Here is a 14,064-nt window from a genome sequence, read left to right as displayed (position 1 = left end):
AGGTACATGCAGAGTGATATAACATGCATGCATACATGTGTCTGTCATTAATACCCTGAATCAGTCATCTCTGTGTAATGGGTAGCATGTTTCATCATTGTTACTCTGCAATCACAAAGGGTCATTACATTAATCATGGTTCTTAAAACTTTCAAAGTTTTCTTTTTTTTTTCCAAACTTTTAAAGTTGTTCATGCAGGTTTGAACCAACCTTATTATTATATGTTATTCTCCTGGTTCTGCCCATTTCATTCTTTGTGATTTTATAAAAATCCTCAAAATTGTTCACTTTTATAATATTATATGTTATTGTTCTTCTAGTTCTAGTTCACTTCTAGTTCTAGTACTAATTTATGTAAGTCTTTTCATATCTTTTTTGAAACAAATTATTTATTTCTCATAATACAACAGTATTCAATCACATTATTCAGCCATTCATTACTTGATGGACATCATATATTTTTGTACATAAAGGACTGTCTCTTTGATCTCTTTTGGATATGGGCCTCATAGTTGTGTAGCTGAATCCAAAAGTATGCCTTTTTTAATAAAATTTTTGTGCATAATTATAAATGCTCTTTGGAATGGTTGTAACACACTACCAGGTGATCAGAAGTACATCAGTGTGTCCATTGTTTCAAAGATTCTTCAACAATTATCATTTTCCTTTTTTTCTACCCCAATAGTTGTGAGATGAAATCTCAGAATTACTAATATTTCTTATATTTAAGAAAACCTTATCTCCTATCATCTTAACACCAAGCTTGGGAATTGTAATTTTCTTCTTATTAAAGTAAGACTTTATGACAAATCTGGATTTTTTTATGATCGCCAACCTCCAATCCCCCAAAAGTTAATCTTTTTATAATTTTCTAATATTTTAAATAATATTTTCTAATATTCTAAACAAATTATATTTGAATAAGCAGATTTTAGTTGGGAGTTTAAGATGCTAATAATTTTAGGGTTCTTTTTTTTTTTTTTAGTCTACAATCCCAGATACAATCTCAATTGTATAGGAAGACTTTTCCAATTCTTTTTAATTCCAATACCTTTTATCTATTGACCTTTTCCTATTTATCCTACATAGAGCTTATTTGTACACAATTATTTATATTGGGATAAAAAATATTAGATATTTCCATTATATAAGTTATATAATATACAATAAATGTAAACTTCTCCCCTTAAGGCAGTCACTGGTCAATAAATATTTATTAAACATCTACTATGTAGTAGCAACTACTCCAATCCTGAGGATGCAAAGAATGGCAAAAGACAATCCTTGTCCTTGAGAAGTTCACAGTCTAATGGAGTCAAGAAGAACACATCTGATGTTTAACTAACTCTGTGACCATGAACTACTCACTTCACCTCTCTGAGCCTCAGTTTTCTCATTTGTAAAACAAGGTGATTGGACAGGTGACTACTAAAGGTCCCTTCCTATGAACTAGTAATAAGAAAATGATGATATATCAATCAGCTTTTTTGCATAAAGTATAAAAAAATACAGGTTTGTCATGTCAAAAACAGTAACTCCAGCTGTGAATACCAAGGGGAAAAATAGATTTTTTGGAGCAGTCTTAGATTCCACAAATGTGTAGGTAATACCTTTATCTAGAGTCTGCAAAGAATTGGAATTTGGAATAGTGAATCATATATAAAGAATGGGATTAAATAATAATATCTTATTTTTACTATTATTACATTAACAATATTTCAAAGCTTAACACAGTGCCTTGCCTATAGTAGGTGCTTAATGTTTATAAAATTTTTTAAAATTATTTTTAATTTTTTTCCCTCAGTTACATGTAAAACAAGTTTTTACATTTGTTTTTAAAACTTTGAGTTCCAGATTCTCCCTTTTCTCCTCAACCCTCTCCCATTGAAAGGTACTTGTGAAGTTATGTAAAACATTTCCATAAAAGTCATGTTGTGAAAAAAAAAAACCAATTCTTCCCCATACCCTTCCAAAAAAAAAATCCAGAAAAATAAAATTTTTTTTAAAAAAAAGCATGTTTCAATCTGTACTTAGACACAATTATTTCTTTCTCTGGGTATGGATAGCATTTTTCATCAGAAGTCCTTCAGAGTACTGCTGAGAATAGCAAAGTCATTCACAGCTGATCAATTCCATAACATTGCTATTACTTTGTGCACAATACATTTCACTTTGCTCAAGTTCACTGAGGACTTTCCAGGTTTTTCTGAGAGCATTGTGTTCATCATTACAATAACATTCCATCATATTCACATACCACAATTTGTCAACCATTCCCCAATTGATGGGCATCCCTTCAATTTCTAGTTTTTTGCTTTGAGAGAAGAGGTGTTACAATTAAAAAAATCTCTTTTTGGGATTCATGCCTAGTAGTGATATTATTATTAATAAATGTTTATTTGTTGACTAACAGGATATAGACAAGAGGGGATCCAGGAGAAAAACACCAAGAGGGGAAAAAATAGTGCTAACAATAAATGTCTTGCCTTATAAGTGCTGGACAATTTTGAAAGCCCTTCCATGCATTATTTCATTGCATTTTCACAAGCAGTCCAGAAGTTATATGATGATTATTACCTTACTTGTCTAGATTAAGAAATTAGGGCTGAAAGAAGCTAAATGACTTTCTAACAGTTTCCCAATAATAGTGGAACAAAGATTCAAATCCTAGTATTCTAAATCCATTGTTTCCATTGCCATTTCACTTCTGTCTCTGTCCAAATGAGAGAGGAGCATCATACTCAGGAAAAAGGAAGGAGAGAGAAATCACTCAAGATTAACTCCTGAGTCTGTTTCCTCATCTATGAAATGGTAACAATAATATAGGTCTGCATTATAGGATTATAGCAATATTTTGAAAACTTTAAAGTAATATATAAATATGAATCATCAACACTATTATTGGTATAAATTATTCTAAGAAAAGGCTGGCAGGGTAACTATGTAGGGAACCAAACTCAAGTAGGAGAACCTGAATAAAAAACAAAAAAGAATTTTAAAAACTTTTGGACATGGAATTCCAGGGGAGAAATAATGGCTTTGGGAGTATGAGGAGATTGTGAAGCAATCCAGTTTAAAATTTGGTAGGAGGGAGAACAGAGGAACCATATACCTAGATATCAGTGATCAGAATAGCCTTAATGTGTCATAAGGATCTAGGAGAGCTTAGTAACCTCTTAGTTAACCTCTTAGTAAATTGGATTGAAGAGTTGCCTGTCTCTGTGTCTCTTTCTCTGTCTCTCTCTCTCCATATATATGTGTATACACACACACTCACTCACATACAGTTGAGTATTTTTGTACTCTGAATGACAGCCAACTGTAAGTGGCATGCGCCTTGCATGTACTAAGTTCTTAATACATCTTTGTGGAATTCAGTTGGATGACTCACAGAGGAGGAAGATTATAAAACGGTCACATGGAGATGGAATTAAGTCTTAAGAATAAGATCTAAAGAGGAAATCCCTTACGTAGTGACAGCAAAATTAGTTGACAAATTCAAAAAACCTCCTGTATGAGGGTTCCCTAGGTGATAAAATTACAGAATAGAATATAGATGTTGGAAATTTTGGGTTGTGTCTCTCTTCACTTCTATGTGATTATGGTTTTTCCATTAGAGAAAATTATCTAGAATTGTCTAGATTATTTTAGTCGAATATAATAATCATTTTTTATTCTTCAGACATTATACTACTACTTATTTGTAGAATAAATAGAGCAAAAAAGATGGTCATTTCATTTAAAATATCCTATCATTTGACATTCCTCAGTCTTCTCTCTAAATTTTCTCCTCTTTTTCCATTCTTCCTTTGGCTTAGCATTTAAGTTAAACAAACAAAAAATCTGAACTATTAACTGCCGATAAATTATGTAGATATTTTCAAAGCTCTCTTGAGTAGCATTCATTTGAGAATGTATTGTGACTTAATTGAGCTGTGTGAATTTGAAACAAGTACTTGAAGCAATTGGTTTAAGGAAGTAGAAGTTAAATAGTTGTTACTTTTAACCCACAAAAATAGTTGGATTTTTTTTTTTCTCATTTGATTTATATGTTCCTTTAGTCAAGTATTAATCTTGAAAAGTTTTTTTGGTGATTTGTCTGTATTTTCATCATCATCATCATCATTATTATTATTATTATTATTATTCAGGACCCGTGGGAGTAGGATTAAATGAACTAAAACGAAAGTTGCTGATCAGTGATACACAACATTATGGTGTGACAGTGCCGCGTAAGTAACATACTCTGTAACAAACCATTAAAAATCCTCTTTAATTCTACTAACATTCTGACTCATATACTTAAATCTAGTTTTCTTCTACATAAAATCTCATTTCAAATCATTTTTTTGGGCAAAATCTAAAATTTTTCAGGGTATTTCACCAGGTTTCTGTTTAGGAATAAAACCTGCACAGAGACCAAAAGGACTTCATATGTTACATATCTATCTTTGATTTATTTTTTAACAAATTGGTGAGTGCTGCTAAACTGATCTTTTCTAATTTTTGATTCCAAATGTGGTACAGTTTCTTTTCAGTACACTTTTACATCTTTTTAAAAATTTTTTATAACAACTGTGTTATTTTCACAGGCATTCTTACAAATGAAATGTGATGTTAGAGGCATTTCTATCTCCAGAATAAATGTCATTTGACTACTTAATATGTTGATGTTAAGAAAACTGTCTAAAAAGCTAAATTGAAATGTTGGCTTTCTCAAGTAGTACTCCCAATAATAAAAAATACTGTTTATGTATTGCCATTAGCAATGTTCTCTTATTGTGGAAGAGTTCATATTTATAAAATTCTGGTTCTTTTTTTTACCCCTATGTTACTCTGTTACTACTTTTTTCCAAACAGTTGTTTCAAATCTTTTTTAACTATAAGTTATAGGGCTGCTGACATTACAAGAATGTGAAAGAAAATAAAGAGCTGGGCAATTACAAATACATTGCTCTTTGATTTTCTTACTGTCAGTTTTTCTATTATATGATTGATTAGAAATTTGCTTCCCCCTCTGCCCATCCCTTTCCCCTTATTTCTTATAGATTTTGGAGGTGCTATAGCCTTTGTGGTGTGTGTGTGTGTGTGTGTGTGTGTGTGTGTGTGTGTGTGTGTGACCCAATCTTTTTCTGAATTAACCAATTACTGATGTCAATCTTAAACACTGGTATTAATTTCCATGTAAAAAACAAACAATTTTTCCATGTTAACTTCCTTGAAATTAATTTCTGATATTGGCTCTTATATGTTAAATTTTCTATTGAGTTTGGGTTTCATTGAAACAAAGTCCTGAAAATTTTCAAGTTGTTGAATGTCCTTTTTTTTCATTCAATATTATAGATAATTTTGTTGGATATACTTTTGCCTGCAGGCCTAATTCTTTTGATTCCTGCTATATAAGATTTCAGGTTCTGTGGTCTTTTGTTGTGATTCCTAACAAGTTCTGTACAATTCTAATTGTAGCTCCCAGGGTATTTGAATTATTTTTTTTTCTTGTGTCTTGCAAAAATTTTTCTTTGATCTGGGGTTTGAAATTTGGCAATAATATTTCTATGTGTTTTACACAAAGAATCTCTTTAAGATGGGATTGGTGGATTTTTTTCTATTTCTACTTTGCCCTCATGTTTAAACACTCCAGGACAATTTTCTTGGGTTATTTCTTGTATTATTGTATCAAAGTTCTTTTTTTTTTTTTGTCATGTCTTTCAAGCAGTCCAATTAGTCTTATATTTTCTCTTCTTGATCTGTTCTTTCCATCTGTCATTTTTCTTATATTTTACATTGTATTATTTTTTTCATTCTTTAGAATCTGTTTCATTATTTCTTAGTCTCTTATAGTTTTATTGGCTTCCCCTTGCCCAATTCCAGTTTTCAAAGAGTTAATTTCATCTTTAAGACTGTGCATCTCCCTTTTCTAGTTGGTTACCTTTTTTTCATAATCTCATTTTTCTTGGATTTTTTTTTTTTTTTTTTAGGTTTTTTCTTAGTGTCTCTCACTTGATTTAAAAATTCTTTTTTTTGAGTTCTTTAAATTCTCTCTGGGCAAGGAGCCATTTCATAATACTCTTTGGGTTGTTTTTTTTTTTTCCTTCAGTGTCCTTTTCTCTAGATGAATCCTGATTTTCCCAGTTTCCATATTAAGTTTCTCTGGTTGGGGTCTTTATTCTTTGCTCGTTTTTTTTTTTTTTTTTTTTTAATACAAAGTATTAGAAGAGTTTCTAATCCTGGAGTTAGAGAAATGGTGCCTTTAGCTTCCCTTCAGCTCTCCTCTCTGACCTGGAACCCCAAACAAAGAGCTCTCCCCTCTTGCAGGCAGCATTATCCCTGCTCCCTCCCCCCATCCCACCCCCCTACTCACTGGGTGCTGCCTCCTTCTGACCCAGGGCCACCTCTCAGAAGCACAGCTGGGCCTGGCTTTCCTAATCAGCCAAGGTTCCCTCAGTCTTCCTGGACTCAGATCCTGACTTCACTCACAGTCTGGGAAGTGAAAGGTCCCGTGATTCCTGATGAGGCTCCAGCCATAGCCAGCTAGCCCCAGAGACTCCTACTGGATATTTCTGTGGAGCTAGCCTGAGCTGTTTGCTCTTCACAGGGTTAATCCCCAGCCTGGGGTCTTCAGATTTTCTGTCCCTGGAAGATCCCTCTTCTGCTCCAAGTCTTCTTTATATTTCACAGTATGTGTTCCCCTCGAGAGGTGAATTTGTTGAAGAGCTTCAAATTTGCTGATCCACTCTGCCATCTTCCCAGGATCCTCCCCCAATTCGTGATTTTCTAAGGCAATATGTGGCATATAGGAATTCTTATATATGGTTTAATGCCTTCCATTTCTTTTTCAGTTTGACACCATTGGTCAAGATGTCATCTGTATAAGAGTATAATAATCTTTTTCTTAATCTGGATATCACTTTTCTTAATGAACCTTAGAAAAGTGTTAGCTTATTGAGGTGGGGAACAAGGGGAGGAGGCTTCCATGGCACCCTATTATTAACTCATGTTGTACTTGCAGTCCACTAAAATCACTGTCTTTTTCACAGAAATTTTGGCCTTACATTCCTTCCCAATCCTGCACTTCTCGGATTGAAGTCTAGATCCTAGGTTCCCAGTGAACTGTTTGAACCCTTTATGAAGGATTTACAGAAGGATATGGATAAGAGGAACAAAACCATTATTCTAACAAGTGATCCATTAGTTGTATCAAACTGCCAGAGGGATCTGGGACACAAAAAATGTTTAAGAACCTTTGCTCTAGCCTAAATGATGAGAGAGGGCAGCATTTGGGGAATTCTAAACAAGGCCATTGAAATACATAATACCTTATCTTGAAGGGTGATTTATATCAATGAATGGATATGAATTTTTATCCTTTATAGAAATAACGTGGAATTTTAGGTGCAAATGCTTTCTTTTTTCTAGAAAAAAATGAATCATATCTCATATACATCAATATCTGTCTAATATACATTTCTCATGTAAACCCTTGTTGGTTCCTCAGACCCCCTACTCATGGATTTTTTATGCATCAGCCACTAACAGGGAGCAGTTTTGATCTGATTTGTTATTTTACACTTTGCTTGATCTTATCTTCTACAGTTGACGATCTCTCAGCCTGCTGCACACTGTACATCTTTCTCCACTGTCCTTCCAAACCCCCAAACTCCATTCTAATACAAATCAGTGACTTTACTTCCCCTTGATTCATGGATTTTAGTGTATTTCCTCTTCACTACCCAAGCTAATGTACTCTTTCCTCACCATCACTTATTAACTAGCATCTGGGTCTCTCATTAAAAATTATGGAATTTGAATTTTCCACTTGCTAAGTAAGACAAACAGAATGAGGTCGTGGTTGCCTGGAATAATGTGTAGAGGGCTGGCCTTGGATCCCAAAAGCCTTGGTTTTCAAGACCTGCCTAAGGGTCATGTGACCATGGTTCAGTTACCTTGTTTCTCAGGATCCTGGAAAATTCCCAGATGCCATAAGCAGCAGACGTCAGTAGAGGGCCTTTCCACACCAGGAGTTGCCTACACAGAAGAAATCATTAACCTCTCTTTCTCCCTTATACCCTACCTCAGAAAAAGAAAATGGACCTGCTAACTAAGGTACCATGATTCTTTTTCTGCCCATCAGGTTAAATCTGGCAGCTTTTTGTAATTTTACCCCATTTAGAGAATGTTTGGGAAAACTTTGTGAAAAATATTTTTAAAGCAAGAGAGCATCGTTTTCATAGATTTTTCTTTTAGAGGAATCATTCTTCCTTATCTCACCACAGCTCTTCTTTTTAACCACCCAGTTAATAGATCATATTCCAAGTTGTAGCATATTTAAAAATATCTTATCTCATTAGCTAAGTTTTAAACTCAGATCCTTGGGCATAATTGTTTCAGAGATCTCTGTTTTTGTTGTTATGGGCATGCCCTACACCACATGCATAGCCCTTTCAGTGCCTTGGTAGTTACTGAGGCCAAAAAAATCTACAATCCTGCGGTTAACCTGATGATGACCGTCTCCAAACTTAGCTGGACTAGTTTTCACACATAAGACATAAAGTCTGCCCTCTGGCCCAGCTTTTCTTTCTTGGAAGAAATTGTCAAAACTTATACTTTACCAATCTAACTTCAAAAACCCTGAGGCCCCTCTGTACCAGCATAAGACATTGGGGTTGGACTTTAGTGGAGAGTATATAATTACATAACCAATAAATAATTTTTGAATTAAGTCATATCAATGAGCTAAATATCACCTCTTTGCCACTTTTAACAATTTATGCCTAAACTATAGGCCTTGAGTTAGTTAAGTATTAACTTAAAGTTTAAGTTAATACTTAATATAATATACTTAATGTATTGCTGAATAAGAGTTTATCCTCTGAGCAGCTCATCCATAGTATTTGCCAGACCTGAATTTTTGAATAATCTTTATAAGATCACAATACCTTGAGATGAAACACGGCCTCAGTGGATTTCTTTCTATTTAAAAATATATTCAAAAAAATCTCTGTTGCATCTGTTTTTTAGGCAGAAACAAAAGTGCACAATATACTAAATGATGCCAGAATCTGAGAATTCAAATTGTCTAAAGTTAATCAAACTGGTACTAGAAATATATTTGTGTATATATGGCAATGATAAACATAACATTACCATCCTCACATATACTCTCACTTGGTAAGTTAGGTCATATCTGCATCATTTTAAAAATCATTCTTCAGCCAGTCTTTTCCTTTATTATGATATATTTGTACATAAATAATTATTTAGTTTTTACTTACCAATCTTAAAATAGAATTCACCTTGCTTGAAGGGCCCCATTATAGGTTAGTTTCATATATTATCCTCTGCAGTAAAATTTATTAACATGAATTAGTTGAGAGGATAGTCTAAATTACTGTTGAGTATCTTTATAAAAAAAGTCTTATCATTGTCTAATTAAAGACTGAGGGAATGGCCAGACCAAGAGTTGTGACCTTCATTAAGGAATAGGAATGTGGATCATTGTGTAACTGGTGGGGCAGTATGGTGCAGTGGGGAGAATCAGAGGAACTGAACTCCAATCCTTGTTCTTGGATAATTATGTGCAAGTCATCTAATCTCTCTCGATATTAGTTTCCTTGAATCAAAGAAGGGATTTCAAAGAGATGGCCTAGGAGCCCTTGTGGCTCCAGCCTGGGACTGGATTCCACTTGCCCTCTCTCCCTCCGCCTTTGGTGCTACATTGTTCATACCTTGTCTTGGACCTTTGTCTTTCTATATATAGTCTTTCCTGTGGAGCTTTCATTTATGCCCTTAAATTTAAAAATCACCCCTGCATAAATAAATCCCTACATAGGAATTGAAACTTTCATTTTCATAAATACCATTGTAATGGCAATTTAATGATTGAAACTTTACTGTAAATATAATGTTCTTTTTGATTGGTGATGCTGTTGTTTCTTGGTTGTGGATTTGTATTGACAATTCTAAGCATATGGCGGGGGGGGGGGGGGGGAGGAGGGAAGATGTATGGATGTGGGTGTGTGTATTCTGATGGTAGAGAAGGTGAACCTTATCTAAAACTATTTTTAATTAAATCACAGACACTACCAGAGCAAGAAGAAGCCAAGAAAGTGATGGTGTTGAATATATTTTCATTTCCAAGCATTTGTTTGAGACAGATGTCCAAAATAACAAGTATGTAGAAAACTTTTTACAACTCTCAAAGTAATTGCTAATATTGTTTTGATATATTTTAACCATCTCTTTTTTCATTTAATATTTATTTTAACTTTCAAAAAATCTGAATTTTAAAAAGTATCCTTTTAATAAGTGATTTTTTATAGTCTGAAAAGAAAAATGAAAATTTCTACCACTAAATTATCTAGCAATATAACATTTTTCTTTAATACATTTGTTTAACTAAAAGCACAGGAATAGTTTTAGAGGAGATGAATACTTATATTTTTTCTACTAATTTAATATTATGTTTTTGACAACATTCCTTTACAATAGTATGTTTAAACTTTATACTAGGATATCTGGATTCTGAACAGACACTTCCTTTTCTCATTAAATTCATGACCTACATGAAAATCCTGCAACCTCATTTCCCTTCTTCTCTTGCCCTCTCCTTCTAAGATTTAAGTTACAGTAACTATGATTATGGTAGCACCATTTGCTTGAATATTTTTTCCCAATTTTACTATTTGACCCTAAATATTTCAGGGAGCAATGTGTGTTTTAAAACAGGATTGTGAGATTTTATTGAAACTTCAAAATGTTCCTTTCTCTTTGGCAAACTGTTTGTATTTTTATAGCATATAATCAGCTGCCCCGGTTCCATTAACCACCACCCTAGTTCCTCCTCTAGTTGTAAGGCTGATTTTGGATGTTCTGGACGATGCAATGAAATTTCAGTAGTTTCTATTGTTTAGCTTATCCACTGTTTTATTACATTGCATTAGTTCAGAAAAGAAGGTGATGGAAAACATTAGTGTGCTGTTGGATCAAAATACTTTTTTCTGTTTGACTGTAATACAAGCAGGTGTTACTGATTTGAAAATGTAAAATTGAAGATTTTTTTTTTAAATTGACATGCTGAAGTACTTGGCAATGTTCCTTTTTATAAAACATGGTAGAAATCACATATGTTCAGCAAAAATATCTTTTACTTATGAATTATATCTTACAGAGTATAATTCCTTTTGAAAAATTGGGAATAAGCCTGATAAAACTCAACCTCTGCTTTCCTTTAGGTTTATTGAATATGGGGAATATAAAAACAACTACTATGGCACAAGTATAGACTCTGTTCGATCTGTTCTGGCTAAAAACAAGGTTTGTTTGTTGGACGTTCAGCCTCATGTAAGTAAACAATACACTTTTCATTGATTACATTTCAAGACAGGGTACCAAATTAAAGACAAACTGTATCAGCTCAATTTGTATTCCATATCCTTTGTGACCATTTATAGCCTTTCTAAGATGAAACAAACATTTAAAGATAAGTTGTGAAACCTTTCATTTAAAAAACAAACTTCTTGAAAGCTTAACAGTTTTCTAAAATCTGCTTTCAGAATTTCAGTACTATGCTCAATTTTTAACTTCTACAACTTTTGCACATATTCATAAATCAGTGTTTAGAAGTCCATCAGTTATTGAAGGATAACTAATTTTAGTATTATAAATGGTACAATAAATGAAAAGTGGGTTTTTTCCCCCTATTGAATTCAGTCTTCTCTGTTTGCTATTTGCTTTTTGTGCTTCAAGAAGATTTTGTAACTTGATACAAAAGTACATTTTTACATTTAGTTGAATAGTCTTATTTTGACTTTTTGTTGAATCAGTCAATGAACAGGCATTTATTAAATAGCTCTTATCCATGGCTTAGAAACTCTTAAGCAGACATTGCCCTATGTTCGGGAATATTTAAAAAAAAAAATTTCTACTCTGAAGGAATTTGCATTCTATCAGAATGTATTGGTGTCTGTAGCAAAGAAATTTGCTTAAATAGATTTTTTAAAAGAAAATTGTAGTTACCTTGGATTAATTGTAATGCCTAGCAAGTTATATTTGTAAATTTTTTCATGAATCGCTATGATTGGTAAGCGTTGAAATTTAAGAAACAAAAATATTTTTTCTCTTGAAAATGAGTACAAGTTGCCCTGGAGAGAATAAAAATGTTCATTATTTCAATTTATATAAACCTGTTGTTCTCTTAATATATTCTTTCTGCTTTGGTGAACTCATCAATTCTTATGGGCTCAAATACCATCTCTATGCATATGATGGTATTGAGAAATTACATATCCATCCTTAATTTCTCTTAAATTTCAATAGCAAACCAAATCAACAGGGTTTTAATTGAGTTCCAGGCACTATGCGAAAGCTACAAAGGAAAGCTTAATAAAACAGCTTCTTCCCTCAAAGAACTCACCTTCTAACATGTGAATACTTAGGTCAAAACAAGATGTACAGAGTTATTGAGAGGTCATTTTAAAGGGAAGTAATTTACCCCAGGAGAATTAGGAATGGCCTATAAACAGGTGTGTGAAAGACAAAGCGAGAACGTAATGTTTGATCCTGAAGGAAATAAGGTTCAGAGAAGTTTATGGTCACAGTTGTGATTGAGGAAGTTCTCTTTAATCGAAGAGCAGAGGATGGGATGGAGGAGAAGGAGGCTCAAGCAAGGGAGACTGTGGCAGTCACCCAAGTTTGTGATGCTGAGGGCTAAAGAGAGAAGAGGAGCAGAGATATTACAGAAGTAGAATTAGTGGGATTTAACAACAGATTGGCTGTGGAAGGTGAGAAAGAATAAGGAATCATGGGTTACAAGCCTGGGTGACTGAGAGGATGCAACAGAAAGGAGGAAAGGAATAGAAAATGGTTGAGGGAAAGGGGGAATGGGACATAATGTATATCTTTCCTCTTTGTTGCTGATAGTACTATCTTGTTCCAGTCACCCAGGTTCATTTCTTTGATTGTTCCCTCAACTTTATTTGTCATTGTCGGTCAGTTTCCTACTTCCACAGTATCTTCCACTCGTCCTTTTCTTTCTACTCAAGTAACCTCTGTACCAGTTCAGGTTTTTCTCACGTCTTGCCTGGACTTTATAGCACCTTTGGGGTTCCTTGCTGCTTATATATTCTCTCTGTGGGGAGAACCCTCAAATTGGTATTCCCATTACATAAACCATGTCATGCCCCTACCATGACCATTCCCGGAAACCAAAGTGGTTTTCTGCTGTCTGTAGGTCAAAATACAAAATCTTCAGCCTAGTATTTAAAGTCTTCACAGGCTGGTTCCTACTTACCTTTAAATTTTATTTCATATTACTCCTTTCACACACACACTTCCATTTTAAAAAACTGTTAGCTGTTCCCCATATAAAACAATCCATCTATAGCTTCCCTGTCTTTGCACAAGTGGTCTTCTGTATACAATATCCCTCCTCACCTCTTCCATTGTTTCCTTTAAACCACAATTGACACCTTCTAGACAAGGTCCCTCCTGATGTCTTCCCCCATTCACTTGTCAGTGCACTTGCTTGTGTGTTCTTAATTCTCTCTGTCTCTCTGTCTGTCTGTCTCTGTCTCTTTCTTTTTTGTGTCTCTCAATTACTGTGTACAGTCTGTATTTTTCATATGTATGTCATGTCTGCCCGATAGAGTGTAAACTCCTTTGTATGCAGGAACTATTTGTTAAATTGAGTTGAATCACATTGTAGCATAAATGCCTATGAAAAGTAGTAACAGGACATGCTAATCGTTGGAGTCTGCATGGGACATATGAAATAGCCACCTAAAGGACACTTTAGATTTAGGTTTTCTTATAAACACAGCTAAGATTGTCAAAGTTTGTCCCAGTCTCATTCCTTAAATACCCTGAATCAATTCAATGCAACATATCTAAATGCCTGAACATTTCTAGGCAAAGCTCTCTGTATAGTGATGAAGATATATCAACAGCCTTTATCCTCCAGGAATTTCAGTTCTGAAGGAATGTAATCTGTCCATATTCAGAGTATTCAAGGGTCCAAGATGCCTGTTTTCCTTGCAGTAACGGGCTTCTCAAAAACAGCATTTCTTG

The 14,064-nt window shown here is 33.9% G+C and overlaps 1 protein-coding gene across 2 annotated transcripts in view; it reads left to right on the top strand.

Annotated features, from left to right (window-relative positions):
* MPP7 (MAGUK p55 scaffold protein 7) overlaps positions 1 to 14,064 on the top strand; it is a 230,004-nt gene that overhangs the window by 210,072 nt on the left and 5,868 nt on the right. For both annotated transcript variants that reach the window (XM_052000274.1, XM_052000275.1), the window contains 3 exons: positions 4,152 to 4,232; positions 10,077 to 10,170; positions 11,232 to 11,340. In XM_052000274.1, the coding sequence (XP_051856234.1) occupies positions 4,152 to 4,232; positions 10,077 to 10,170; positions 11,232 to 11,340 (284 nt within the window). The remainder of the gene's footprint in view (positions 1 to 4,151; positions 4,233 to 10,076; positions 10,171 to 11,231; positions 11,341 to 14,064) is intronic.

The sequence above is a fragment of the Antechinus flavipes genome, chromosome 5, assembly GCF_016432865.1.
Source record: "Antechinus flavipes isolate AdamAnt ecotype Samford, QLD, Australia chromosome 5, AdamAnt_v2, whole genome shotgun sequence".
NCBI classification, from domain to species: Eukaryota; Metazoa; Chordata; class Mammalia; order Dasyuromorphia; family Dasyuridae; genus Antechinus; species Antechinus flavipes.
Note: the sequence above shows the minus strand (reverse complement) of the source record. Positions and strands in the feature narration are given on the sequence as shown.